The sequence below is a fragment of the Triticum aestivum genome, chromosome 2A (genome assembly GCF_018294505.1).
Source record: "Triticum aestivum cultivar Chinese Spring chromosome 2A, IWGSC CS RefSeq v2.1, whole genome shotgun sequence".
NCBI lineage: Eukaryota > Viridiplantae > Streptophyta > Magnoliopsida > Poales > Poaceae > Triticum > Triticum aestivum.
The window spans coordinates 98659543-98687308 of record NC_057797.1 but is presented as its reverse complement, the minus strand read 5'-3'; the positions used below and the strand labels follow the sequence as shown (position 1 = coordinate 98687308).

At 44.4% G+C, this 27766-nt stretch overlaps 2 protein-coding genes across 3 annotated transcripts; one reads left to right on the top strand and one right to left on the bottom strand.

Moving 5' to 3' along the window:
* Positions 1-427: 427 nt before the first annotated feature.
* LOC123187795 (thymidylate kinase) lies at positions 428-2725 on the bottom strand. Of its 2 annotated transcripts, XM_044599734.1 has the most exons (7): positions 2584-2725; positions 2418-2480; positions 2004-2330; positions 1724-1835; positions 1555-1614; positions 1052-1156; positions 428-817 (listed from the first exon to the last, which is right to left on the bottom strand). In XM_044599734.1, the coding sequence occupies exons 2-7, from the start codon at positions 2462-2464 to the stop codon at positions 707-709; spliced, it is 762 nt and encodes a 253-aa protein (XP_044455669.1). In that variant the 5' UTR covers positions 2465-2480; positions 2584-2725; the 3' UTR covers positions 428-706. The 2 variants fall into 2 exon arrangements, with proteins under 2 accessions (XP_044455669.1, XP_044455670.1); XM_044599735.1 differs by lacking the exon at positions 2418-2480 and having other exon boundaries at positions 2584-2715.
* Positions 2726-2807: 82 nt separating this feature from the next.
* LOC123187794 (probable protein arginine N-methyltransferase 3) lies at positions 2808-6418 on the top strand. The gene is made up of 7 exons (XM_044599733.1): positions 2808-3167; positions 3493-3945; positions 4073-4170; positions 4592-4670; positions 4753-5013; positions 5092-5259; positions 5548-6418. Exons 1-7 carry the CDS (start codon positions 2862-2864, stop codon positions 5986-5988), a joined length of 1806 nt encoding a protein of 601 aa, XP_044455668.1. The 5' UTR covers positions 2808-2861; the 3' UTR covers positions 5989-6418.
* Positions 6419-27766: the final 21348 nt, after the last annotated feature.

The following is a 27766-nucleotide window of genomic DNA, read 5'->3' as shown; positions in this document are numbered from 1 at the left end:
TGACATTGTCCTTGCCCTGATACCCTTTCTGTAGAGTTGGTCGTGCATGTTGTTGTTTGGGCCCAAGCATGGCCACAGGTGGGAAATAGTCGCTACTGTGGGGCGGAGCGGAAGTTAACCTGGTGGGTCCATTGGGTCAACGTGGCAACAATTCAAGCATCTCCAAGCGACACGGCGGCAGGTCAATGCTGGCCAAGCAAGCTTAGGACCTAAGACGAACAAAGTTACATAGTTTTGGGACCCAAAACTGAAGTTTCAAAATTATAGGACTAAACTAGCACACCTCCAATAGTTTTAGGACCTAAAACTGCAGTTTATAGAACTAAACTGACACATTTCCAATAATTTTAGGACTTTGCATTTTACTCAACATAAAAGAGCACACCAGATTCAGTACATGGTCACGCGACCACTATATAAAGCTCCGTGAAAAAAAATGCCACTTCATAGATATATCAAGGATCTGCGCGCACGTGTCGGAGTTCATAAATGGGTAAAGCAATCAGCAATGCTGAGTAAGAGTCAATCACACACACATAAATGGGAAATGATGTGCGTGAATCTCATCCAGAGTAACAGTCAATCACACACTTAAAAGAGATCTAACGGAGCAACAGTCAATCACACACTTCAGAGATCTAACAGAGTAACAGTCAATCACACACTAAAGAGAGATCTTGCCAATGTGACTGTGGTTTGGCCAACTCTACCAGGGAAGATTGGTAAGTTGCTTGTCTTGGCATTCTGAAATGCAATTCATGGCTAGTTCTCTTAGCTGTTCTTCCACGGTCTCCATGGGAAGGGAACCATCGACGACCTTCATGAGAGAAAAAGAAATGCAGTAAGCCATTGAGGTTCACATGAAAAACGGTTGCAAAAGAATCTACGGCGGGGTTCCTCAATTTGTTCTTCCATAAATTCTAGACATATACTGCTTCACTTCAAGTTGCACCTCCTTGACTATATACCTCACATGGACTCAGAGTTGCGATCAAATGTGGCAAAGCAAATACAGGTCCCTATGTGTGCATTTTTGTGTGGCATAAGTTACCTTCCATGTCGAATCACGGAGTGAATGGTAATGCTCAGCAACTCTCTTTTGGAACTCAACTCTTTCGTATCTTTCACCCCCATAGCCTCCTCTTTCGGCCGCTTTCTGAAACAGCAAATTCACATTTACCATTAAGAATTTCGGATAACCTGAGTAAACAACTGCAGAGAAGGCTACTTTTTGCTACAGATTCTGGGTCTGCAAAGAATTTGCTCAACTGCAGATTTTTCATGTTTCCTACCTTAAGCAGAATGACATACAATTGACGCATATTGTTTGTTTCGACACTGAATATAGATGAACATCTTAGGTGCATCACCATCACTGAGTTTTATCTATATGGTTATTTGATAGGATTATGGGCCTATGGTGGCCATAATCACCCACTATGAGGAACTGAACGATTCAAATGCACAAAAGCATGAAATAAGCATTGCAAGCAATGCATAACCTAAAGGTAAGTTGCTTTGAATCCATAGAAAGAATTAGGAGCAACAGAGTACCTCTGGTTGTACATCAAGATATATTACAAGATCTGGGGCTAGCAGTCCAACCTCAGGGGCCTGCAACAAGAAAAAAATAGGCGATACTTGTCAGCATTTCACACATAAGAAGGTGCACACCTCAAGGTTGTTAAACAGGCTAGCCCAGTTGTCATTTCACACATATGACCTTGCACCACCCAATGTCAAGTCCTTTAGCAGCTGAAAATGCAACTCCAGAATAAGAATAGCGGTCAACGACGAGTGTAGTCCCACCAAGTAGCTTGCTCTCCATCAAACTTCTGTACATGACAAAACCAACAAACAGCTCCATATTCAGAACCATACCAACATCTGAACTATTGCACATAGTGTGCATACCAGATCATATGCAGTCACCACCCAATAATTCTTTCCAACCCGAATCACTATCAGATTGCACACACTGAGATTTCACAACACGAACAAACCTTTTCTCCCAGCGGTTCGCACTGAAGAGCAAATGGATGGTCCGGTCATCGAGCTGCGACTCGTTGGCAAGGTACGCGGAGATCATCTTCCCGACGCTGGTGTCTCTGTCCGGGAAGCGCCACCCTTCGGTTGCGCAGCCTTTCCCTTCCAGAAAGGACAGCAGCCGGGCGCTCTGCGACGACTTGCCGCTTCTGTCCAGCCCTTCCAGGACTATGAGCGCGCCGCGGCCGCCCTTGCCGCCGCCGTTATCCATCCTCGCGCCCTGGAACGCGGCCCTGCGCTGCGGGAACAAGCCGAGGCCACGCGGAGCCGCGATGCCGGCGCCCCTGCGAGGAAGATCGCGCGCACAGTGAGCTCAAGGGTTGTATGCACGCGGACTTTGGTTAAGGGGAGCTTCAGTCCTGGAGCCTCACCTGCTCCAAGAAGCTGCTCTCCCGGCGAGCCGAACCAACGCAGTCATGCACAGGCGAGTACACCTACGATTCCGCCCTCTATCAGTGCTGTTCCAGGCCTCGACGCTCTATTCTTACAAGCGCGATGGTGTGGAGGGGGGAAAGAGGAGATGAGAGGAGATCTTACCTGGGCCGGGTAGCGGCGGACGGCTGTCTCCGGTGGATGGCGGCGGCGCCGACGGCGAGAGGAAGGGGGCGAGACGAAGGGCGGGTTGGTGGAGACCGGAGACTCGGGTCTTCTCTACATCTTATGGGCCGGGCCCACCTTGCAGCCTCTCTCTTTCGGATATCACGGCCCGGCCCAGCCCAATCACTAGCCTCATTCGTCCAGGGCTTAAGCTTTCGCCTAGGGTTTAACCGAGCCGCTCGCCGCTGCTCCTCCCTCGACCAAGAAGCAAATTGGCCATGGCGACCCAGGCGCGCGAGCTCCCGCCCAAGCCTGAGCTGCCCCGGGACAACGGCGACGACTACGAGGACGACGAGGATGATGAGGAGGAGGAGGGGTGGGACGACTGGGAGTCGGACGGCGACGACGCGGCGGGCGGCGGCGGCGGCCTCCTCTGCCTGTTCTGCAGCGCGCGGTTCGACTCCGACGGCCCCCTCTTCGCGCACTGCGGCTCCGAGCACGGGTTCGATTTCCACAAGCTCGTGCGGGAGCTCGGGCTGGATTTCTACGGTTGCATCAAGCTCATCAATTTTGTGCGCTCCAAGGTGCGCCTCCTCTCCCCCCTTGCTTCCATGACCGCGCCGAGCAGCTTCTCAGCTCGATTGTTTCACTATCGATTACGCACAGCGCGAAGTTAATTGCTGTGCTAAAACTTTTGTGGTCGTATGAGGTTACCAGTGTCAGGAACCAATCCACTAGTTCCATTTCATGGTTGACTTAGATAGAAATTCTGGTGAATTTTGTGCTTGTTTGCTGCATTCCATGGCTTATGGGCCTTATGATTGATATATAGGCTGCGTCTATAGCAATTTTGTTGAATTTTGTGCTTGTTTGCTGCATTCCATGACTTATGGGTCCTTTGGTATGTAGGTTGCAGAGAATAAGTGTTGGAGCTGCCCAGAGATTTCCCAACTTGAGGGGAAGGTTCCATGGGCGGAGGACTCATACCTGAAGCCATTCATGGAAGATGACTCGCTGCTGCACAGTTTGTCCATCTTTGATGATGAAGATGACGAGGACTGTGAGATGCCAGTGGAAACAGGGGAGTGTTCAGCGGGCAATGGGAGGTCAGGTGAACTGCAGGGGAATGGTCTAAACACCATTATCGACGATTGTTCTGACATCAGTGCTAGGTTTGAGAAAGCAGTTACTACTGAAAGTAATGGTGGAGATAACAATGGGTCTCTTTCAGAGGAACAGACTGATAGGCAGCTGAAGATTACACGTGCTAGTGTTACTGCCAAGGAAATTAAAAAAGTGGATGACAACTACTTTGGGTCTTATAGTTCATTTGGCATTCATAGGGAGATGCTGGGCGACAAAGTACGTGAACTCTTGTCATATGTGATTAATAGGTTCCTTCAACATATGCGTGTTGCTTTGATTTCACATATGGGCTATTATGATTCACAATATCATCTAACTCTCCCACTGTGCCCAACCTTTTCAGGTAAGAACAGACGCTTACAGAGATGCCCTTTTGGACAACCCTAGCCTCATGAATGGAGCAACTGTACTGGATGTTGGTTGTGGTACAGGAATTTTAAGGTATGTAATGTAGGATGCGAAATGCTTTTGCAATCGTGGTTTACTTTGTCTTACCATGACGCCTGATGCTTGGTGGCAGTCTCGGGTTCAGCCCAGGCACACTGCGCATAAACTACTGAGAAAGAAAAACACTGGTAATAATTATGATTTGTACAAGTAAAAGTAAAATAATCACTTCTTTTGCAATAAATAAATAATAATAATCGCTTGACTAGGTCCAGTATGCTCAATAGCTTGTTAGTGAGAGTTCTGATTTGGTTTAAATTTCTAAATGCAATATTCGATTCGAACTGATTGCATGTGGTCTAGTGCTCATATCATCAAAGTGCAAGGCTGGTCTTTAACTGATATCATTATTCTTAATAGTGAATTGTCATTCTGTCCCTGCCTTTGGGCTGTTGCTGACAGATTCTTCTCATAGTCTTTTTGCAGCGAAGGCTGGTGCATCTAGAGTTGTTGCGGTTGATGGGAGTGCAAAGATGTCTTCTGTGGCTACACAAGTATGCTTTTCCCAATCATAATGCCAAACTTCTGGTCTCTTTGTACCATGATTTCTGTCTCACAGTTATAGAACAAATGCAGGTGACAAAAAATAATGGTTTATTATATGACGAGAATGCGCAAACAAAACAAAAAGGTAGCCCTCAAGTGATAAGTGTTGTGCATACCAAGGCTGAAGAGCTAGACCATAAAATAGTAGTTCCACCCAATGGCTTTGATGTGTTAGTAAGTGAGTGGATGGGATACTGCCTATTGTATGAATCCATGCTCAGTTCAGTCATATATGCACGCGATCATTTCCTAAAACCTGGTGGTGCTATTCTCCCGGATACTGCAACAATTGTAAGTTTGTAGCAATGCTTGCCTATATTGTTTGTCTCCAGTTTCTGCAGTTGATAACTTGTTTCTTCTGTTCCATAGCTTGGTGCTGGTTTTGGGAGGGGTGGAACTAGCTTACCATTTTGGGAAAATGTGTATGGCTTTGATATGTCATGTATTGGCAAAGAAGTAACAGGGAGTTCGGCTCGATTTCCTGTAGTTGATGTACTTGATTCTAAGGATATTGTGACAGATACTGCTGTACTCCATGTAAGTCCTAGGAACTCTGAATACTTATTTCACTTCTCAATCTTCCTCATTTTTGCTGAAGATGATTGCTATATGGAGCTAAAGAAGTTAGTTTTTATAGACTTATGGATATAAATTCTATATTTCACTACTAAGTGTAATTCACAGAGTCAATGTACTCAAAGGCTCCTGATAAAAATAAATGTACCAAAGAATCAATAATTACAATATTTGATCCACTGTGCTCAGATGTCCTAACAATGCAGGTATTTGTAATCTAACATCTTGGTTTCCTTATTGTATATGCAGTATTTTGATCTGGCAACTATGAAGGAAAGTGAAATGGATTTCACCGCGAGCTTGGAGCTAAGGCTTCCTGAAAGCGGTGCAGCTGCTGTACCAGGAGTAACCTGGTGCCATGGCATTGTCTTGTGGTTTGACACTGGCTTCACGGACAGATTCTGCAAGGACAAGCCTGTGGTCCTGTCCACCTCTCCTTTCTCCACACCAACTCACTGGTCGCAAACAATCTTCACCTTTGAAGAGCCCGTAGCGATTACAAATGAGAAATCAGTCGTTGGCTCATCTGCATCAGTTGGCTCAGCGGAGTGCCCAGCTGCCACGATCAGATCCCGCATCAGCATCGTGAGGGCCTCCGAGCACCGCAGCATAGACATATCAATCGAAACCACGGGAATCAGCTCAGATGGCCAGAAGCACAGCTGGCCAGCTCAGATCTTCAACCTTTGAGCGAAGTGCTGCCCTTGTGATGAAATTTTGCTCTTTACCTTTTCCACCGTCGGAGCTGTTCGGTCACCCACAGCGATTCTTCGTATCTTTAGGTTGAGTTGAAAACTTCTCTATGGTGGTAGGGAGCACTTGGTCCAACTGAAGTTCAGGTGAAGATGAAAGCGGGCTGAAGGTAGACTTTTTAGTGGCCAGTGTGAGTTAGTGTCCTGTGAGATGTGTGTACCTCTGAAATGAACCCGGGCAAATTTGAATATCAATCCACCAATGTAAGATGTTCACATGATACAAGTGGAAATGTTCCACTTTCGTAGTGGGAGTACATCACCATCGCTGTTCCTTAGCTGCATAATAAACTGCAAAATGTAGGGTTTAATAGCGTTATGTGCAACTTCTTTTGTGACGAGCTTTTAAAATGAATATTCTTCTGGAACAGAAGTTTTTTAGATAATTTTTTACACAAAGGAAAGACTATGCGAGACTGAAACAAGGGCTTTGATGGGTATGTTCCGTCGACGCAGTCCTCTAGTAGTGTACTAGTGTGCTAACATCTTGTACAATGCAAGGTGCTTGGAGAAATAAATCAGGTTTTTTAAACACCGTGTTTATATGTATCGGGCAGACGCTTAATTAGACGTTTCTCTTGTAGAAATAGACATCGGTGCTTTATAAAAATCCGGTTTATTTTTTAAAACACCTCTCTAAGCATCTAGCATTGTATAAGGCCTAAGAAAGAAGTCCCCGTAAAAAAAAGGCCCAAGGAAGAAGTGGTTTGAAGCAGTCGTAGCCCTCAACGAGGAGTGTTAGAAGGAGAGAGGGATTGGTGGAATTGTTGTTGTATTGCTTGAGCCTCATGGGCATATATATAGGAGTACAATGACCAATTTGGAGTACAAGACAAGGCAGGAACAAATCCTAGTCTATCATATACTTCTTAATAAACATTATACTCAACATCCCCCCGCAGTCACAACGGTAGCGACGCAGACGATGAGACTGGAGAAGAATCCGAAGGTAAGCCGATGGACACCCCCCCACAGTCGTAATGGTCGATGTATCGCGGAAGTCATGGCTGGAGTGAAAACCGACAAGGTTGCTCAAGCAAGGCGATAGCCCTTTGTGCCGTTTGTCGCGGTAGCCGAGAGCGCAGGGTGGTGTAGCCGTGGTCGAGGTACCCGTGCGAGGGACCCGTGGTCGATGTCGAGTTGGGGTGGCCGGTGTCAAGGTAGTCGCCGTGGACCGGGAAGAAGAACGGCGGCGGCAGCGGCCTAAGGAGGCGGCACCCGGCGGCTAGAGAAGGAGCGCGGCGGTGGTGCTCGAAGTAGGCGATCATGAACCCGACAGCGTGACGAAGACCGGCGCGGACGGTGACGTTCCCGCGCCAAGGGAGGCGGCGCGACGCATATCATGTGTAAGTCAATGCATGTGGACGGCGGTGGACCGCGGGCCGCAGCGTTACGGCCCGGAGGGGCGACGCAACGGCGGCGGGCAGGTCGGGGCGGCGGCGGGGAAGACCTCAGGGCGGTTGCAGGGATCGCGTGCCACGCTCACTACGGCCCGACGGGGCAACGCAGCGGCAGCGCGAGGGTCGGTGCAGCCTCGGGGACGACCCTAAGCGGACGGCCTCGGTGCGGCTGTTGACCGCGGGCCGCGACACTACGACCCGAAGGGGCGACGCAGTGGCAGCGCGCGAGTTGGTGCAACCACTGGAACGGCCTCAGGGCGGCGGCGGGGATCACGTGCCGCGGCACTACGGCCTGAAGGGGCAACGCAGCGACGGCGCGGATCGGTGCAGCCACGGGGAGAACCACGGGGCGGCGGCGCTGCGGCCCGACGGGGCAGCGCAGCGGCAGCCCGTTGCTCGATCTACGAAGGGGCGCGCTGAACTCGAGGACAGGGCGGTGATGGCCGGCGTAGATCGACGAGCGGGCCGACGCGCGGACGACGGCCGTTAGGGGCCGCCTGTCGCACGAGGCTGCCGGGTCGGTGAAGAGGCCGGCCGGTCGCGTTGGTGTCGGAGTAGAGGCGCGCGGGGATCGACGGCGGCGGCAGGCGACGCAAACCGATCAAGCATAGACCGGAAAACCAAAAAGAAAAACGTCGATCAAAACGACCGGCAAGAGAATGAAAAAACCCGGAGCAAGGGCTCGGGAAAAAGACTTTCTAGGGCAGCCGGTCAACACGACCGGCGGGCGAAGCCTAGGTACGGGCGGCGCGGCCCCCGGTGGTGGTCATGGAGGTAGATCATCCCAGGGGTGGCGCGCGGGTGCGGAAGCGGCAGCGGCGGCTAGGGTTTAGAACCCGGCAACTGATACCATGTTAGAAGGAGAGAGAGGGATTGGTGGAATTGTTGTTGTATTGCTTGAGCCTCGTGGGCATATATATATAGGAGTATAATGACCAACTTGAAGTACAATGTTTCCTAATGATGAGACTGGATAGAGGGCTGCAAATGATGAATGGTCTGCAATGTTTCCTAATGCCTCGATCCAGAACATGGAGTATAATCATTTGGACCATAGGCCACTATGCTTAGATACAAACTACTTTGGTGGCTCGACGGGTGGACACAATGCAAAAGTGCAAAGGTTTGAGGCACGTTGGTTGAGAGAAGAAACCTTTGATGCTACTGTTCGTGAGGCATGGGAGAAAGTAGAGGCAGACCCTACTGCCCATGGCATGTATGAGAAGCTAAATAAAATGCACGAGCGATTTCATGATTGGGACCAGCGGGTTCTGAAGAAACCAAAGAAGAGGCTGAGAAGAGCTCAGAGAGAACTTGAGAAAGTAATGGCGGGGCCAATGAATGATGAGAGCAAGGTGAAGAGAAAAGAACTAGCTGAGCTAATTGAGTATTTGCTTGAACTTGAGGAGATTCAGTCTCGGCAAAGATCGCGTGCAACTTGGCTCATGAGTGGGGATAGAAATACAGCTTTTTTCAGGCCTTTGCGTCGGCGAGGAGAAAAAGAAATTTCATTAAGAAACTAAAAAGTGCTGGAGGCGATTGGATAGAAGGTATGGCTGAGTTAAACCAACATGTGCAGAACTACTTCTCACAGTTATTCACGTCTGAGGTGCAGCATACAGATCCAAGCGTGTTGGAAAAAGTTCAACCGAAAGTGACATATCAGATGAATACCTTTTTGATGGCTCCATATATGGCTGAAGATGTTAAAAAAGCTGTGTTCAGCATAGGAGATTTGAAGGCTCCAGGACCTAATGGACTCCATGCAATATTTTTCAAAAAGTATTGGCATATTTTGGGAGAGGAGATTACCCAGGAGGTATTGCTTGCTATTAATGCTCGTCAGATCCCGGAAGAGTGGAACAGTACAACCATTGTTATGATTCCAAAGGTGGAGAACCCTGAGCTGGTAACTCAATTCAGACCCATCAGTCTATGTAATGTTTTATATAAGATAATATCTAAAATGCTAGCCCTCCGGCTTAAGAGTATTCTACCTGACATAATTTCTCTCTCGCAAAGTGCATTCGTTCCAGGTAGAATGATAACAGATAACATTCTTATTGCCTATGAATGTGTGCATAAAATCAAGAATAAAAGAGGTGGCCAAGCTGGGTTATGTGTAGTGAAGTTGGACATGCATAAGGCATATGACAGAGTCGAGTGGCCTTTCCTGCATGATATGATGGTGAAGCTAGGGTTTCATGAACAAAGGATTGAAATGATGATGGCATGTGTGAGTTCTGTCAAATATAGAGTAAGATTTAATTCACAAGAGACAGATGTTTTTGTTCCTGGCAGGGGCATCAGGCAGGGGGATCCCCTATCCCCCTACCTTTTTCTCTTATGTGCAGAGGGTCTTTCTAGTCTACTGCAGTTTGAAGAAGAAGCTGGTGGCATAGAGGGAATCAGGGTGTGCAGGAATGCACCATCAGTATCACACCTTTTATTCGCTGATGATTCTTTGATTTTCATGAAAGCAGATGTGTTAAATGCAGCTTCCTTACAGCAGGTTCTAGAAGCCTATTGCCAAAGCTCGGGACAAATGGTGAGTCTGGCAAAGAGCAGCATTTTCTTCAGTCCTAATGTACCTGAGGCCTCAAGGGTTGAGATCCGTCAGGAATTACATATTGATACTGAGGCTTTATCCGATAAATATCTTGGACTTCCAGCAATGGTAGGAGCAGATAGGAGTGATTGTTTTAGACACTTCTATGAAAGAATTAAGGAGAAACTTAAGGGATGGATGGAAAAACAGTTATCAACTGGAGGGAAGGAGATCTTGCTAAAATCTGTTGCACAGGCTATCCCAGTGTTTGCTATGTCTGTCTTCTGTCTGCCTAAAGGCTTATGTAAAGAGATCACTGACCTAATATCACAGTTTTGGTGGGGGGATGATGAGGAACATAGAAGAATGCATTGGTATACACGGTGGAAACTTTGCTACCCCAAATGTGAGGGTGGTATGGGGTTTCGTGATCTGTACTCTTTCAATCTGGCTATGCTATCTAAACAGATTTGGAGATTGATAACCAACCCAGACTCTTTGTGTGCGAGAGTGTTGAAGGCAAAATACTTTCCAAATAATTCGTTGCTTCAAGCCACCTTAAATAATGGAGCGTCGTTTACCTGGCAGAGCATCATGAAAGGTCTGGAAACTTTCAAACTGGGTTACATTTGGCGAATTGGTACAGGGGAGAATGTGCAAATTTGGTCTGATCCGTGGATCCCGATGAGTCCGGACAAGCGAGTTGTGTCGCCGAGGGGGCAAACTCTGTTGACTAAGGTAAATGACCTCATTGATCCAATGACGGGGAAGTGGGATGAGGGGTTAATTCGATCAATATTCAATCATGTGGACACCACTAGAATTCTCCAAATCCCACTCAACTATGGTGCATTTGATGACTTTATAGCTTGGCACCCGGAACTGCGAGGTTTTTTTTCTGTTAAATCAGCATATCGGGTACAGTGGATTCATACTTTTCAGAACCATGCAAACATAATGGGTCGCCCAGGAGGGTCTGCAGCACCGGCAGTATGGAGAATGCTATGGAAGCAAAAAGTCCCTCGTAAAATTCAGATTTTTGGATGGAGGGCATTACATGGAATAATCCCTTTAAAGTCGATTCTCGTTAACAGACATGTGGGAGGGAATGGAGCTTGTCCTATTTGCCATCAAGCAGCAGAAGGTATCTGCCATCTCTTGTTTGAATGTGTCAATGCAAGAGAACTCTGGGAGCAACTCGGCATGACTAGCATTATTCAGGATGCTTTGCGGATCGATCGATCGGGATCGGTAGTCCTGGAGCACTTACTCCTTCAGCCAGAGATGATGCTTGCGATCAAAACAAACCTATCGGTAAAGCAAGTCCTTTTGGTGGCATGCTGGTACTTGTGGTGGATACGACGTGAATTGACACATGATGGAAAGCCACCACCTGCTACGCGATGGCATACTTCGGTGTTGGCAATTGCAAATAATTTTTATGAAGCTTCTCTACCTAGATCAGGGACCAAGCATCTGGGGTGGATGAAGCCAGATATTGGGTATGTGAAACTAAATGTTGATGTGGCCTTCTATCTAGATGAAGGAAGAGGGGCAACCGCGGCTGTGATTAGGGACGGAAAAGGTAACTTCCTTGTTGCACATTGCATCTACTTAGACTATGCTGCTGATGCAACGATGGCTGAAGCTATGGCAATGAGGGACGGGCTCATATTTGCTAACTCTTTGGGATTTCCTCGGGTGGAAGCTGAATCGGACTCACAAGTGGTGATAAATTATTGTGACGGACAATCCATATGGTGGGATGTGGCAGCTGCAATCTTTGCGGAATGCCTGGATGTGTCTACTTCGATCGGGAAGGTCGTCTTTAAGCATTGTTCTCGTACGCTTAATAAAGCAGCGCATGTGCTTGCTCAATTTTCTTATTGTAATAAGACTTCTGTTAGTTGGACTGAGGAGCCGCCGAGCTGCCTAGTCCCGGTACTTGTGGATGATGTACTGCCTTTGAACAATTAGTAAAGCAAGCCATGATGACCTTTCCTAAAAAAAACTTGAAGTACAAGACAAGGCAGGAACAAATCCTAGTCTATCATATACTTCCTAATAAATATTATACTCAACAAGGAGGACCCAAGTTTGAAGGGGGCACTACCGTATGAAGATATGATCGATGTTTTGGTCACAACGTGGGCGAGGCGGAAAATAATTGTTTAGCATGAAGGATTAGCTAAAGTCACAACGTGGGCACTACCATATGAAGTACAAGACAAAGCAGGAACAAATCCTAGGATTTAGCATGAAGGATTAGCGTGACAAGTGAATAAAAATAATTGTTTTACGAAGATTGATTTATTCGCTTAAGTCAACACACTAGGTCTAGGAGTCATATTCGCTCCTAGGTTTGGATGAAGTGCAGGTGAGACAAAATATAGAACACAAATGTGCAACCTCCTACATGCTTATTTAAAAAGAGAGACTCTCACTTAAGATGAGAAACTTGATACTAAGCAACTTTTATTTGGACGAAGTTCATATTGGAAAACATTACCGTGTACTTGTCGGTGGAGTGTGTCAAGTTGAAGCAACCAAGCGGTTCATGGGGATCTTTTATACGGTTAGCACCATCTCATACATATAACCACATAAAGTCCAAGCTCGTGTGAAAACAACAACAAACATAAAAACATCGGTTCTGATTTTCATATACCCAACCGGCAAAAAGAAATAAAAGAGAACATAATTGCTATAGAGAATTACAGGTTACAGAGTTTCACAGGTAATTAATGCTAATTAGAAAGCAAACGAACGGTTAGAAAATATCTCTGCCACCTCAGACGAAAAAAATGAATCAAATGGATTTTTGCTCTGGTACGAGCGGCGGTACGACTGGGAGCGGTCGTACCAGGACCGCCTGAAGTAAAATAGTATAATAATAAAGAGTTCATTTGTATCCTCGAGAACAAGTATAACTACTCAAACATGTAAACAGGAAACATAAAGCAGAGGGTCAAGTTACAAGCCGGCATCGAGCCGAAGAAGGGAGAAGGTGTGTGATAACCCATAAATATAGGGGATCAATTGTAGCATCTTTCGATAAGTAAGAGTGTCGAATCCAACGAGGAGCTAAAGGTAGAACAAGTAATCCCTCAAGTTCTATCGACCACCGATACAACTCTACGCACACTTGATGTTTGCTTTACCGGGAACAAGTATGAAACTATTTTGCAAGGATAAAACTATGAGTACTTTGCGAGAATAAAACTATGAATAAATTGCAAGGTAATAAAAGTGGTTAGTTTTTGTCAATAAGAAAGTCATTTGTCCCTAGGCAATCGATAACAAGTACCGATAATCATTCTTATAATTTTATATGAGGGAGAGGCATAAGCTAACATACTTTCTCTACTTGGATCATATGCACTTATGATTGGAACTCTAGCAAGCATCCGCAACTACTAAAGATCATTAAGGTCGTGAAACCCAACCATAGCATCAAGTATCAAGTCCTCTTTACTCTCATACGCCATAACCCACTTATCCACGTTTAGGCTGCTGTCATCCCCCGCAACACTGACAATAAGTAAACTATGAACATATTGCAACACCCTACAGCGAGGACCCCTCATGTTTGTGCGAGACGGAGGGCACAGTAGAACAACACCATAAATAAAATATACAATCATACCAACCAAGATCACAATTAACCCATAGGACAAAACGGATCTACTCAAACATCATAGGATAACCATAGATCATTGAGAAATAATATACGGAGTTGAGCATCAGTTTAAGTAGAGATTACAGCGGGGGAAGAGGTGTTACACCGTTGCAAAGAGGGGGAGAGAGTTGGTGTTGACGGTAGTAAGATTATTGATGTAGATCGCCGTCCCGATCGTTGCCCCCGGCGGCACTCCGACGCCACCGGAAGCGAGGGGGAGAGAGCCCCCCTCCTTCTTCTTCTTCCTCGGCCTCCTCCCTAAGTGGGAGAAAGGTCTCCCCTATGGTCCTTGGCTTCCATGGCATGGGAGCGGCGAGAGCCCCTTCGAGATTGGATCTCCCTCTCTGTCCTCTTCTGTTTCGCACTCTCCAGATCTAGCCGAAAACCGTTTCTTATATTCCCGGAGATCCGTAACTCCGATTGCGCTGAGATTTTAACACGATTTTTTTTCGGATATAAGCTTCCTTGCGCCTGAAGTACAGCTCCAACCGACGTACGAGGTCGCACAACCCACCACCACGCGTCAGGGGCCTCTGGCGCACCCTGGTGTCTTCTGGTCTATGTGGGCCTCCGTTTGCGGCGATTCCAACTCCCAAAAATCACATATATTCTAAAATAATTCTCCGTAAATTTTTATCGCGTTTGGACTTCGTTTGATATGGATTTTCTGCGAAACGAAAACACGCAACAAACAGGAACTGGCACTGGGCACTGGATAAGTTAGTCCAAATAAATCATATAAAATGTTGCCAAAAGTGTGTGAAAGTTGTATAATATTGGCATGAAACAATCAAAAATTGTAGATATGACGGAGAGGTAGCAGCATCCCCAAGCTTAATTCCTGCTCGTCCTCGAGTAGGTAAACGATAAAAAATATAATTTTTTATGTGGAATGCTACCTAGCATAAACTTGATCATATGTCTAGTCATGGCATGAATATTAAGACATAAGTGATTCAAACCGATAGTCTATAATTTGACATAAAGACATCAATATTCAGGCATCCCAACAATCATGTCTTTCAGAATATGAAATGCTAAAGAAAGTTATCCCTACAAAATCATATAGCCTTGCCATGCTCTGTCTTCTCAGCTCAAAATATAAATCATGTACTACCCCGGTGTCAGCCAAGAAATTGGTTCATACTTTTTAACGCGCTTCAGCATTTTCAACCCTCACGTACTACATGAGCGCAAGCCATGGATATAGCACTATCGGTGGAATAGAGTATGACGATAGGGGTAAATATAGAGAAGACAAAAAAAATAAGAAAGTCTCACATCGACGCGGCTAACTAACGGGCTATGGAGATGCCCATCAATTGATATCAATGCAAGGAGTAGGGATTGCCATGCAACGGATGCATTAAGAGCTATAAGTGTATGAGAGCTCAATATAAAACTAAGTGGTTATGCATGAAACTCTATTATGAAAAATTCCCACTAGTATATGAAAGTGACAACATAGGAGACTCTCTATATGAAAAATATGGTGCTACTTTGAAGCACAATTGTGGTATTTGCATGCCCCTTTTCTTTTCTTTTTCATTCATTTTTTCTTTTCTCTTTTTTTCCTTTCCTTTTAGTCCGAAGTCTCATCCCGACTTGGGGGAATCATGGTCTCCATCATCCTTTCATCACCGGGGCAATGCTTTAATAACGAATAATGATGATCATCACACTTCTATTTACTTATAACTCAATACTACAAAATATGACTCTATATGAATGCCTCTGGCAATGATCTAGCGTAACATATATGAAAGTGATGAACGGTGGCTGAGCCACAAATGCTATGTCAGCTATATGATCATGCAAAGCAATATGAAAATGAATGCTCAAGTCAAACGGAAGCGATGAAAGTTGCATGGCAATATATCTCGGAATGGCCATGAAAAAGCCATAATATGTAGGTATGGTGGCTGTTTTGAGGAAGATATAATAAGGCTTATGCGTGATAGAGCGTATCATATCACAGGGTTTGGATGCATCGGCGAAGTTTGCAACATCTCAAAGTGAGAAAAGGGCAATGCACGGTACCGTAGAGGCTAGCAAATTGCGGAAAGGTAAGAGTGCGTATAATCCATGGACTCACATTAGTCGTAAAGAACTCATATACTTATTGTAAAAGTTTATTAGCCCTCGAAGCAAAGTAATACTACGCATGCTCCTAGGGGGAAGGTTGGTAGGAGTTAACCATTGCGCGCCCCCGACCTTCACACAAAGGTAGACAATCAAGGATAAATTGTGCTCCAACTTTCATAGCATAACGAGAGATTATACGTGCATGCTTCGGGAATCACAAACCTTAACACCAATATTCCTACTAACCACAACCGTTTACTGGTACCTCCCACATATTATCATCTCTATATCGCAAAACTATTATAAGGAATCAGACATATCATATTCAGTGATCCATAAGTTTTATGTAGGATTTTATGACTAACCATGCAATTGACCAATTCCTGTTGACTCCCTAAATAGATAGAAGTGAAACATGAGAGTTTAATTCTTTCTACAAAAGACCATGCTCTAACAAATATAAGTGAAGCAAAAGAGCATTCTACAAACAACGGTTTTCTATGTGAAGAGAAACATGCAATCCAAACTTCAAATGATATAAGTGAAGAACATGAAGCATTCTATAAAGCCACACTCAAAAGATATAAGTGAAGTGCAATGAGCATTCTATAAATCAACCATGGACTATCTCATACCAGCATGGTGCATCAAAGAAAAGTGAAAACTAAATGCAAGAGACGCTCCAAGATTTGCACATATCACGCGAACGAAACGAAACCGAAAACATACCGATATTTGTTGAAGAAAGATGGGATGCCTTCCGGGGCATCCCCAAGCTTAGCCGCTAGAGTCTCCTTGAATATTTACTTGGGTTGCCTTGGGCATCCCCAAGCTTGAGCTCTTGCCTCTCCCCCTTCTCCTCATATCGAGGCCTCCTCGATCTTTGATCACTTCATCCACGCAAAACTCAACAGAAAGCTCGGTAAGATCCGTTAGTATAATAAAGCAAATCACTACTATAAGTACTGTTGCAAACCAATTCATATTTTGTTTTTGCATTGTAGCTACTGTAATATAACTTTTCCATGGCTTATACTACCGATAGAATCGATAGTTTCATCAAAACAAGCAACATCATGCATCAAAAACAGAATCTGTCTTAAACAGGACAGTCTGTAGTAATCTGAACACTACCATACTTTTGGTACTCCACAAATTCTGAAAAATTAGGACAACGTAAGCAATTTGTATAGCAAGACTGTGCAAAAAGTTTAAGAAACGTTTGACATTACAGTAAAAAATGAAAATTCACGCACTACAGCCAAAGTTTCTGTTTCTGCACCGCACATACCAACAAGCAATCTAATCATCCTAAAGGCAAATCTTGGCACATTATTTTTATAATACAATGGAATTGTACAAGGGAATAATTATTTTTGTGAGAATATTCATGAAAAATTCTACATTGTTTCCATGAGCATGAACACAAGTGTTCAAGGTCGACCCTCACTTCTCCAATGCATAACTTCCAATCGCTTCTCTTTTGTGAAAAAGTTTTAAGGTTTCCCCCTATATTTTTTGTTTTTAAACTTTATAAAAGCACTCAACAGAAATAAAAGACTCTCTAAAACTTCCGGGTTGTCTCCCTGGCAACGTTTTTTTAAAGCCATTAAGCCAGGCATAAAGTGCTCAAGTAATGGATCCACCCGGATCCCAAGGTATATCAAAGTCAATTTGAATCAACAATGATTTAGCATTTAGTAGTGAGCACAAAGCAACATATATCAAGCAATGACGAAGTCTAGGTCTCTTCCTATGCATCGTCATGTCATACAAAAACAATTCATGAACATCAAGTAAAGACCAATACATAGCATAAGCAGTTTCTTACAATGTTATCGTGTTGGAAACATAAAGAGGCGGAGATGTAGTCCCTCTCTCGTAATAATTGCAAGTAGGATCCGCAAGCACATTCATATTACATTCATAAAAATAATCATGTGCAACGGCAAAAGGCAACCCATCAACATAATCCTTAATAAGTGCAAACTTCTCCGATATAGTGTAGTTTGGAGAATTCAAAAAGATAATAGGACTATCATGTGTAGGTGCAATAGTAACTATATCATGTTTAACATAAGAAACTATAGCAAGTTCATCTCCATAAACATAATTCATATTGGCATCATGGCCACAAGCATAGCAAGCATCATCAAAAAGGGATATTTCAAAAGAATCAACTAGATCATAGCAATTATCATAGCATTCATCCTTCGGTAAGCACGAAGGGAAATAAAACAATATATGAGTTGAGGGGTTACTCTCATTAGAAGGTGGGAACGGGTGATCAATCCGCTCTTCCTCCTTTTGTTCTTCGCTCTCCTCCTCATCTTTTTCATCCAATGAGCTCACAGTTTCATCAATTTATTCTTCCATAGACTCCTGCAAAATATTAGTCTTTTCTTGGACAGCGGAGACTTTCTCAATAAATTCATCAATATCGGAATTGTATTTATAATTATCATAGCAATATTTAAGGATAGCAAGATTTTCAGGTCTATAAACTGAACCATCAAAATCTTCAAACTTTTTAAACAAAGATTCAATTTCACATGCACCCTTAAAAGCAACAAATTCTTCTATTCGTTCCACATCATAGTAATCATATATACCTCTAGCATAAGAAGCTAAGGTTTCTTATCATTAAATTCACATGAAAAGGGAAGATGTGGAGCATTCATCCTAGAGCAACAAGTATAATCATATCTCTGGCATAAATTCCAAGCATACCAATGCAACATATGAATTTGATCCCATAACAATTTCCCTTTATGAATCAAGCGATAATCCCTAAAGTATCCATGTTGATCCAACGTTACTCCCATTATATAGTTGAATGGGGTTTTCTTAGGATTATCAAACTAGTGCATAATATTTTTCAGATAACGAGCATCAAGGGTTTTAGGAGGTTCCCTATCTCCATGAGTAGCAAGTACCACTAATTTTTTTGGTGTTTTGTGTTCCATATCCATAACTAAAGATAGAGAACAACTTAGAACAGAAAATAAAAACTACTTAGTGATAAAGCAAACAAGCACACACGAGAATATTCACCCCACGCTATTGCTCCCCGGCAACGGTGCGAGAAAAAGGTCTTGATAACCCACAAGTATAGGGGATCAATTGTAGCCTCTTTCGATAAGTAAGAGTGTCGAACCCAATGATGAGATAAAGGTAAAACAAATATTCCCTCAAGTTCTATCGACCACCGATACAACTCTACGCACACTTGATGTTTGCTTTACCGGGAACAAGTATGAAACTATTTTGCAAGGATAAAACTACGAGTACTTTGCGAGAATAAAACTACGAATAAATTGCAAGGTAATAAAAGTGGATAGCTTTTGTCAATAAGAAAGTAATTTGTCCCTAGGCAATCGATAACAAGTACCGGTAATCATTCTTGTAATTTTATATGAGGGAGAGGCATGAGCTAACATACTTTCTCTACTTAGATCATATGCACTTATGCTTGGAACTCTAGCAAGCATCTGCAACTACTAAAGATCATTAAGGTCGTGAAACCCAACCATAGCATTAAGTATCAAGTCCTCTTTACTCCCATATGCAATAACCCACTTATCCGTGTTTAGGCTGCTGTCATCCCCCGCAACACTAACAATAAGTAAACCATGAACATATTGCAACACCCTACAGCGAGGACCCCTCACATTTGCACGAGACGGAGGGCACCGTAGGACAGCACCATAAATAAAATATACAATCATACCAACCAAGATCACGATTAACCCATAGGACAAAACGAATCTACTCAACATCATAGGATAACCATAGATCATTAGGAAATAATATATGGAGTTGAGCACCATGTTTAAGTAGAGATTACAACGGGGGGAAGAGGTGTTACACCGCTACAAAGAGGGGGAGAGAGTTGGTGTTGACGGTAGCAAGATTGTTGATGTAGATCGTCGTCCCGATCGTTGCCCCCGGCGGCACTCCGGCACCACCGGAAGCGAGGGGGAGAGAGCCCCCTCCTCCTTCTTCTTCTTCTTCCTTGGCCTCTTCCCTAGGTGGGAGAAGGGTTTCCCCTCTGGTCCTTGGCTTCCATGGCATGGGACGGGCGAGAGCCCCTCCGAGATTGGAACTCCCTCTCTGTCCTCTTCTATTCCGCGCTCTTCAGATCTGGCCGAAAACCGTTTCTTATATTCCCGGAGATCCGTAACTCCGATTGCGCTGAGATTTTAACACGATTTTTTTTCTGGATATAAGCTTCCTTGCGCCCGAAGTACAGCTCCAACCGACGTACAAGGTGGGCACAACCCACCACCGCGCGCCAGGGGCCTCTGGCGCGCCCTGGTGTCTTGTGGTTTGTGTGGGCCTCCATTTGCGGTAATTCCAACTCCCAAAAATCACATATATTCCAAAATAATTCTCCGTAAATTTTTATCGCATTTGGACTTCATTTGATATGGATTTTCTGCGAAACAAAAACACGTAACAAACAGGAACTGGCACTGGGCACTGATTAAGTAAGTTAGTCCAAATAAATCATATAAAATGTTGCCAAAAGTGTGTGAAAGTTGTATAATATTGGCATGAAACAATCAAAAATTATAGATACGACGAAGACGTATCATCGTGGTGGTGATGGCGGCGTGGCGGCGCTAAGGGTAATGGCGATGATGATGGAATAGGCCATGGTGGTGATGGAGGCGGCGCTGGTGGAGATGGCACTAGCCTGAAGGTCGGTGCGCATGGTGATGGAGCCTTCTCTTTTTCCCTTGGACTTGTCTCTTCTTCTATGGTAGCGGAGATGGAGCAGTAGAGATTGATCTTGGATGGTGACGACTTGTGGAAGATGATAGAGATGAGCTGGCGGCGGCTAGGGTTGAAGGTGCATATATAGGACGCCTCCTCGGTCTCCTCCATTGATGTGATGCATCCAAGGGCTCAAGGTGAGCCAAATCCTCTCCCAAACCCTCCTCATTGGCGAAGGATCTCGTGGGAACAAATGGAGACGAAATCGATGAACAATTATGTCTGAAAGAGCAACTTTTAGGCTTGATTTCACCTGGTATGACTGCCGACACGACCGCGCGGGGGCTTACTGTACGCCGCCTTGTGCTCTGGACTCATCGGTAAAATAGGCATAATTTCCTCATCCGAACTTCGTTTTTGAAATTCTTGGGCTTGTTGGAATCGTGAGAGTGACACCGACGCGCGGGTGGTATTATATCTTGATTTGGAGCGTTTTGAAAAAATGGCTATTCCCACTATTTGAAACGTAGTATGGTGCCGGAAATCCTCCATATTGAACCCATCTTTTGTCCTTTTGTCGTGCTTAGTCCTAGGTTGCTCCAAAACACCCATAGACATGAAAAAACAAAGAAAATTAATAAAAAACAAATAAAAACACTAATATGCAATTCTCATGATGAAAAGTGTAAAAATTGGTAATCATGCATAATGTGTTGGGGAACGTAGCAGAAATTCAAAATTTTCCTACGCATCACCAAGATCTATCTATGGAGAGACCAGCAACGAGGGGAAGGAGAGTGCATCTACATACCCTTGTAGATCGCTAAGCGGAAGCGTTCAAGTGAACGGGGTTGATGGAGTCGTACTCGTCGTGATTCAAATCACCGATGATCCTAGTGTCGAACGGACGGCACCTCCGCGTTCAACACACGTACAGCCCGACGATGTCTCCCACGCCTTGATCCAGCAAGGAGAGAGGGAGAGGTTGAGGAAGACTCCATCCAGCAGCAGCACAACGGCGTGGTGGTGATGGAGGAGCGTGGCAATCCTGCAGGGCTTCGCCAAGCACCTACGGGAGAGGAGGAGGTGTCACGGGAGGGAGGGAGGCGCCAAGGGCTCAGGTATGGATGCCCTCCCTCCCCTCCACTATATATAGGGGCAGGGGAGAGGGGGGAGGCGCAGCCTTGCCCCTTCCTCCAAGAAAGGGGTGCGGCCAAGAGGGGGGGAGGAGTCCATCCTCCCCAAGGCACCTCGGAGGTGCCTTCCCCCTTGAGGACTCTTCCCTCTAGGGTTCCCTAGGCGCATGGGCCTCTTGGGGCTGGTGCCCTTGGCCCATGTAGGCCAAGGCGCACCCCCTACAGCCCATGTGGCCCCCCGGGGCAGGTGGCCCCACCCGGTGGGCCCCCGGGACCCTTCCGGTGGTCCCGGTACAATACCGATGACCCCGAAACTTGTCCCGATGGCCGAAACAGGACTTCCTATATATAAATCTTTACCTCCGGACCATTCCGGAACTCCTCGTGACGTCCGGGATCTCATCCGGGACTCCGAACAACATTCGGTAACCACATACAAGCTTCCTTTATAACCCTAGCGTCATCGAACCTTAAGTGTGTAGACCCTACGGGTTCGGGAGACATGCAGACATGACCGAGACGTTCTCCGGTCAATAACCAACAGCGGGATCTGGATACCCATGTTGGCTCCCACATGTTCCACGATGATCTCATCGGATGAACCACGATGTCAAGGACTCAATCGATCCCGTATACAATTCCCTTTGTCTAGCGGTATTTTACTTGCCCGAGATTCGATCGTCGGTATCCAATACCTTGTTCAATCTCGTTACCGGCAAGTCACTTTACTCGTTCCGTAACACATCATCCCGTGATCAACTCCTTGGTCACATTGCGCATATGATGATGTCCTACCGAGTGGGCCCAGAGATACCTCTCCGTTTACACGGAGTGACAAATCCCAGTCTCGATCCGCATAAAACAATAGATACTTTCGGAGATACCTGTAGTGCACCTTTATAGTCACCCAGTTACGTTGTGACGTTTGATACACCCAAAGCACTCCTACGGTATCCAGGAGTTACACGCTCTCATGGTCAAAGGAAGAGATACTTGACATTGGCAAAGCTCTAGCAAACGAACTACACGATCTTTGTGCTATGCTTAGGATTGGGTCTTGTCCATCACATCATTCTCCTAATGATGTGATCCCGTTATCAACGACATCCAATGTCCATAGCCAGGAAACCATGACTATCTGTTGATCACAACGAGCTAGTCAACTAGAGGCTCACTAGGGACATATTGTGGTCTATGTATTCACACGTGTATTACGATTTCCGGATAATACAGTTATAGCATGAATAAAAGACAATTATCATGAACAAGGAAATATAATAATAATACTTTTATTATTGCCTCTAGGGCATATTTCCAACAGTCTCCCACTTGCACTAGAGTCAATAATCTAGTTCACATCGCCATGTGATTAACACTCACAGGTCACATCGCCATGTGACTAATACCCAAGAGTTTACTAGAGTCAGTAGTCTAGTTCACATCACTATGTGATTAACACTCAATGAGTTTTATGTTTGATCATGTTGCTTGTGAGAGAGGTTTTAGTCAACGGGTCTGAACCTTTCAGATCCGTGTGTGCTTTACAAATCTCTATGTCATCTCCTAGATGCAGCTACCACGCTCTATTTGGAGCTATTCCAAACAACTGTTCTACTTGGAGCTATTCTAAATTATTGCTCCATTATATGTATCCGGTCTCTCTACTCAGAGCTATCCGGATAGGTGTCAAGCTTGCATCGTCGTAACCTTTACGACGAACTCTTTTACCACCTCCATAATCGAGAAAATTCCTTAGTCCACTAGTTACTAAGGATAACTTTGACCGCTGTCCTGTGAGCCATTCTTGGATCACTCTTGTACCCCTTGACTGACTCATGGCAAGGCACACTTCAGGTGCGGTACACAGCATAGCATACTGAAGAGCCTACGTCTTAAGCATAGGGGACGACCTTCGTCCTTTCTCTCTATTCTGCCGTGGTCGAGCTTTAAGTCTTAACTTCGTACCTTACAACTCAGGCAAGAACTCCTTCTTTGACTGGTCCATCTTGAACACCTTCAAGATCATGTCAAGGTATGTGCTCATTTGAAAGTATTATTAAGCATTTTGATCTATCCTTATAGATCTTGATGCTCAATGTTCAAGTAGCTTAATCCAGGCTTTCCATTGAAAAACACTTTCAAATAACCCTATATGCTTTCTAGAAATTCTACATCATCTCTGATCATCAATATGTCAACAACATATACTCATCAGAAATTCTATAGTGCTCCCACTCACTTCTTTGGAAATACAAGTTTCTCATAAACTTTGTATAAATCCAAAATCTTTGATCATCTCATCAAAGCGTACATTCCAACTCCGAGATGCTTACTCCAGTCCTTAGAAGGATCGCTGGAGCTAGCATACCTTTTAGCATCCTTAGGATCGACAAAACTTTTCTGATTGTATTGCATACAACCTTTCCTTACGAAAACTAGTAAGGAAACTTGTCTTGACATCCATCTGCCAGATTTCATAAATGCAGCTAATGCTAACATGATTCCGACGGACTTTAAGCATCGCTACGAGTGAGAAAATCTCATCGTAGTCAACTCCTTGAACTTGTCGGAAAACACTTCGCCACAAGTCGAGCTTCATAGATGGTGACATTACCATCCACGTCCGTCTTCTTCTTAAAAGATCCATTTATCTCAATGGATTGCCGATCATCGGGCAAGTCCATCAAAGTCCATGCTTTGTTCTGATATATGGATACTATCTCGGATTTCATGGCTTCTAACCATTTGTCGGAATTCGGGCCCACCATCGCTTCTCCATAGCTCGTAGGTTCATTGTTGTCTAGCAACATGACCTTCAAGACAGGATCACCTTACCACTCCGAAGTAGTACGTGTCCTTGTCGTCCTACGAGGTTTGGTAGTGACTTGATCCGAAGTTTCATGATCAATATCATAAGCTTCCACTTCAATTGGTGTAGGTGCCACAGGAACAACTTCCTGTGCCCTGCCACACACTAGTTGAAGAGACGGTTCAATAACCTCATCAAGTCTCCACCATCCTCCCACTCAACTCTTTCGAGAGAAACCTTTCCTCGAGAAAGGACCCGATTCAAGAAACAATCCATATTGCTTTCGGATCTGAATTAGGAGGTATACCCAACTGTTTTGGGTGTCCTATGAAGATGCATTTTATCCGCTTTGGGTTCGAGCTTAATCCTGAAACTTTTTCACATAAGCGTCGCAGCCCCAAACCTTTAAGAAACGACAACTTAGGTTTCTCTAAACCATAATTCATACGGTGTCATCTCAACGGAATTACGTGGTGCCCTATTTAAAGTGAATGTGGTTGTCTCTAATGCCTAACCCATGAACAATAGTGGTAATTCGATAAGAGACATCATGGTACGCACCATATCCAATAGGGTGCAACTATGATGTTCGGACACACCATCACACTATGGTGTTCCAGGCGGTATTAATTGCGAAACAATTTCCACAATGTCTTAATTGTGTGCCAAAACTCGTAACTCAGATATTCATCTCTATGATCATATCATAGACATTTTATCCTCTTGTCACAATGATCTTCTACTTCACTCTGAAATTACTTGAACCATTCAATAATTCAGACTTGTGTTTCATCAAGTAAATATTCTCAACATCTACTCGAATCATCTGTGAAGTAAGATCATAACGATATTCACTGCATGCCTCAGCACTCATTGGATTGGACACATCAAAATGTGTTACTTCCAACAAGTTGCTATCTTGTTCCATCTTACTGAAAACGAGGCTTTTCAGTCATCTTGCCCATGTGGTATGATTTGCATATCTCAAGTGATTCAAAATCAAGTGAGTTCAAACGGTCCATTTGCATGGAGTTTCTTCATGCATATATACCAATAGACATGGTTCGCATGTCTCAAACTTTTCAAAAATGAGTGAGTCCAAAGATCCATCAACATGGAGCTTCTTCATGCGTTTTGTACCATTATGACTTACATGGCAGTGCCACAAGTAAGTGGTACTATCATTACTATCTTATATCTTTTGGCATGAAAATGTGTATCACTACGATCGAGATTCAATAAACCATTCAGGTTTAATACTAATCTTGATGGTAGAGGGAGCGTGCGATGTTTGATCACATCAAACTTGGAAACACTTCCAACATATATCGTCAGCTCACCTTTAGCTAGTCTTCGTTTATTCCGTAGCTTTTATTTCGAGTTACTAACACTTAGCAACCGAACCGGTATCTAATACCCTGGTGCTACTAGGAGTACTAGTAAAGTACACATTAACACAATGTATATCCAATATACTTCTATCGACCTTGCCAGCCTTCTCATCTACCAAGTATCTAGGGAATTCTGCTCCAGTGGCTGTTCCCCTTATTACAGAAGCACTCAGTCTCGGGTTTGGGTTCAACCTTGGGTTTCTTCACTAGAGCAGCAGCTGAATTGCCGTTTCATGAAGTATCCCTTCTTGCCCTTGCCCTTCTTGAAACTAGTGGTCTCACTGACCATCAACGATTGATGCTCCTTCTTGATTTCTACTTTCGCGGTGTCAAACATCGCGAATATCTCAAGGATCATCATATATGTCCCTGATATATTATAGTTCATCACGAAGCTCTAGCAGCTTGGTGGTAATGACTTCGGAGAAACTATCACTATTTCATCTGGAAGATCAACTCCCACTTGATTCAAGTGATTGTTGTACTCAGACAATCTGAGCACAAGCTCAACGATTGAGCTTTTCTCCCTTAGTTTGCAGGCTAAGAAAATCGTCGGAGGTCTTATACCTCTTGACGTGGGCACGAGCCTGAAATCCCAATTTCAGCCCTCGAAACATCTCATATGTTCCGCGACGTTTCGAAAACGTCTTTGGTGCCTCTACTTAAACCATTTAACTGAACTATCACGTAGTTATCAAAACGTGTATGTCCGATGTTCGCAACATCCACAAACGACGTTTGGGGTTCAGCACACTGAGCGGTGCATTAAGGACATAAGCTTTCTACTGATCGCATAATCGCTACTATCAACTTTCAACTATATTTTCTCTAGGAACATATCTAAACAGTAGAACTAAAGCGCGAGCTACGACATAATTTGCAAAAGGTCTTTTGACTATGTTCAAGATAATTAAGTTCATCTTATGAACTCCCACTCAGATAGACATCCCTCTGGTCATCTAAGTGATCACATGATCCGAGTCAACTAGGCCGTGTCCGATCATCACGTGAGACGGACTAGTTAACGTCGGTGAACATCTTCATGTTGATCGTATCTACTATACGACTCATGCTCGACCTTTCGGTCTCCGTGTTCCGAGGCCATGTCTGCACATGCTAGGCTCGTCAAGTTAACCCTAAGTGTTTTCGCTGTGTAAAACTGTCTTACACCCGTTGTATGTGAACGTAAGAATCCATCACACCCGATCATCACGTGGTGCTTAGAAGCGACGAACTGTAGCAACGGTGCACAGTTAGGGGAGAACACTTCTTGAAATTTTGTAAGGGATCATCTTATTTACTACCGTCGTCCTAAGTAAACAAGATGCATAAACATAATAAACATCACATGCAATTATATAGTAGTGACATGATATGGCCAATATCATATAGCTCCATTGATCTCCATCTTCGGGGCTCCATGATCATCATCGTCACCGGCATGACACCATGATCTCCATCATCATGATCTCCATCATCGTGTCTTCATGAAGTTGTCACGCCAACGACTACTTCTACTTCTATGACTAACGCGTTTAGCAATAAAGTAAAGTAGTTTACATGGCGTTCTTCAATGACACGCAGGTCATACAATAAATAAAGACAACTCCTATGGCTCCTGCCGGTTGTCATACTCATCGACATGCAAGTCGTGATTCCTATTACAAGAACATGATCAATCTCATACATCACATATCATCATCCTTTTGGCCATATCACATCACATAGCATACCCTGCAAAAACAAGTTAGACGTCCTCTAATTGTTGTTGCATGTTTTACGTGGCTGCTATGGGTTTCTAGCAAGAACGTTTCTTACCTACGCAAGACCACAACGTGATATGCCAATTGCTATTTACCCTTCATAAGGACCCTTTTCATCGAATCCGTTCCGACTAAAGTGGGAGAGACTGGCACCCGCTAGCCACCTTATGCACCAAGTGCATGTCA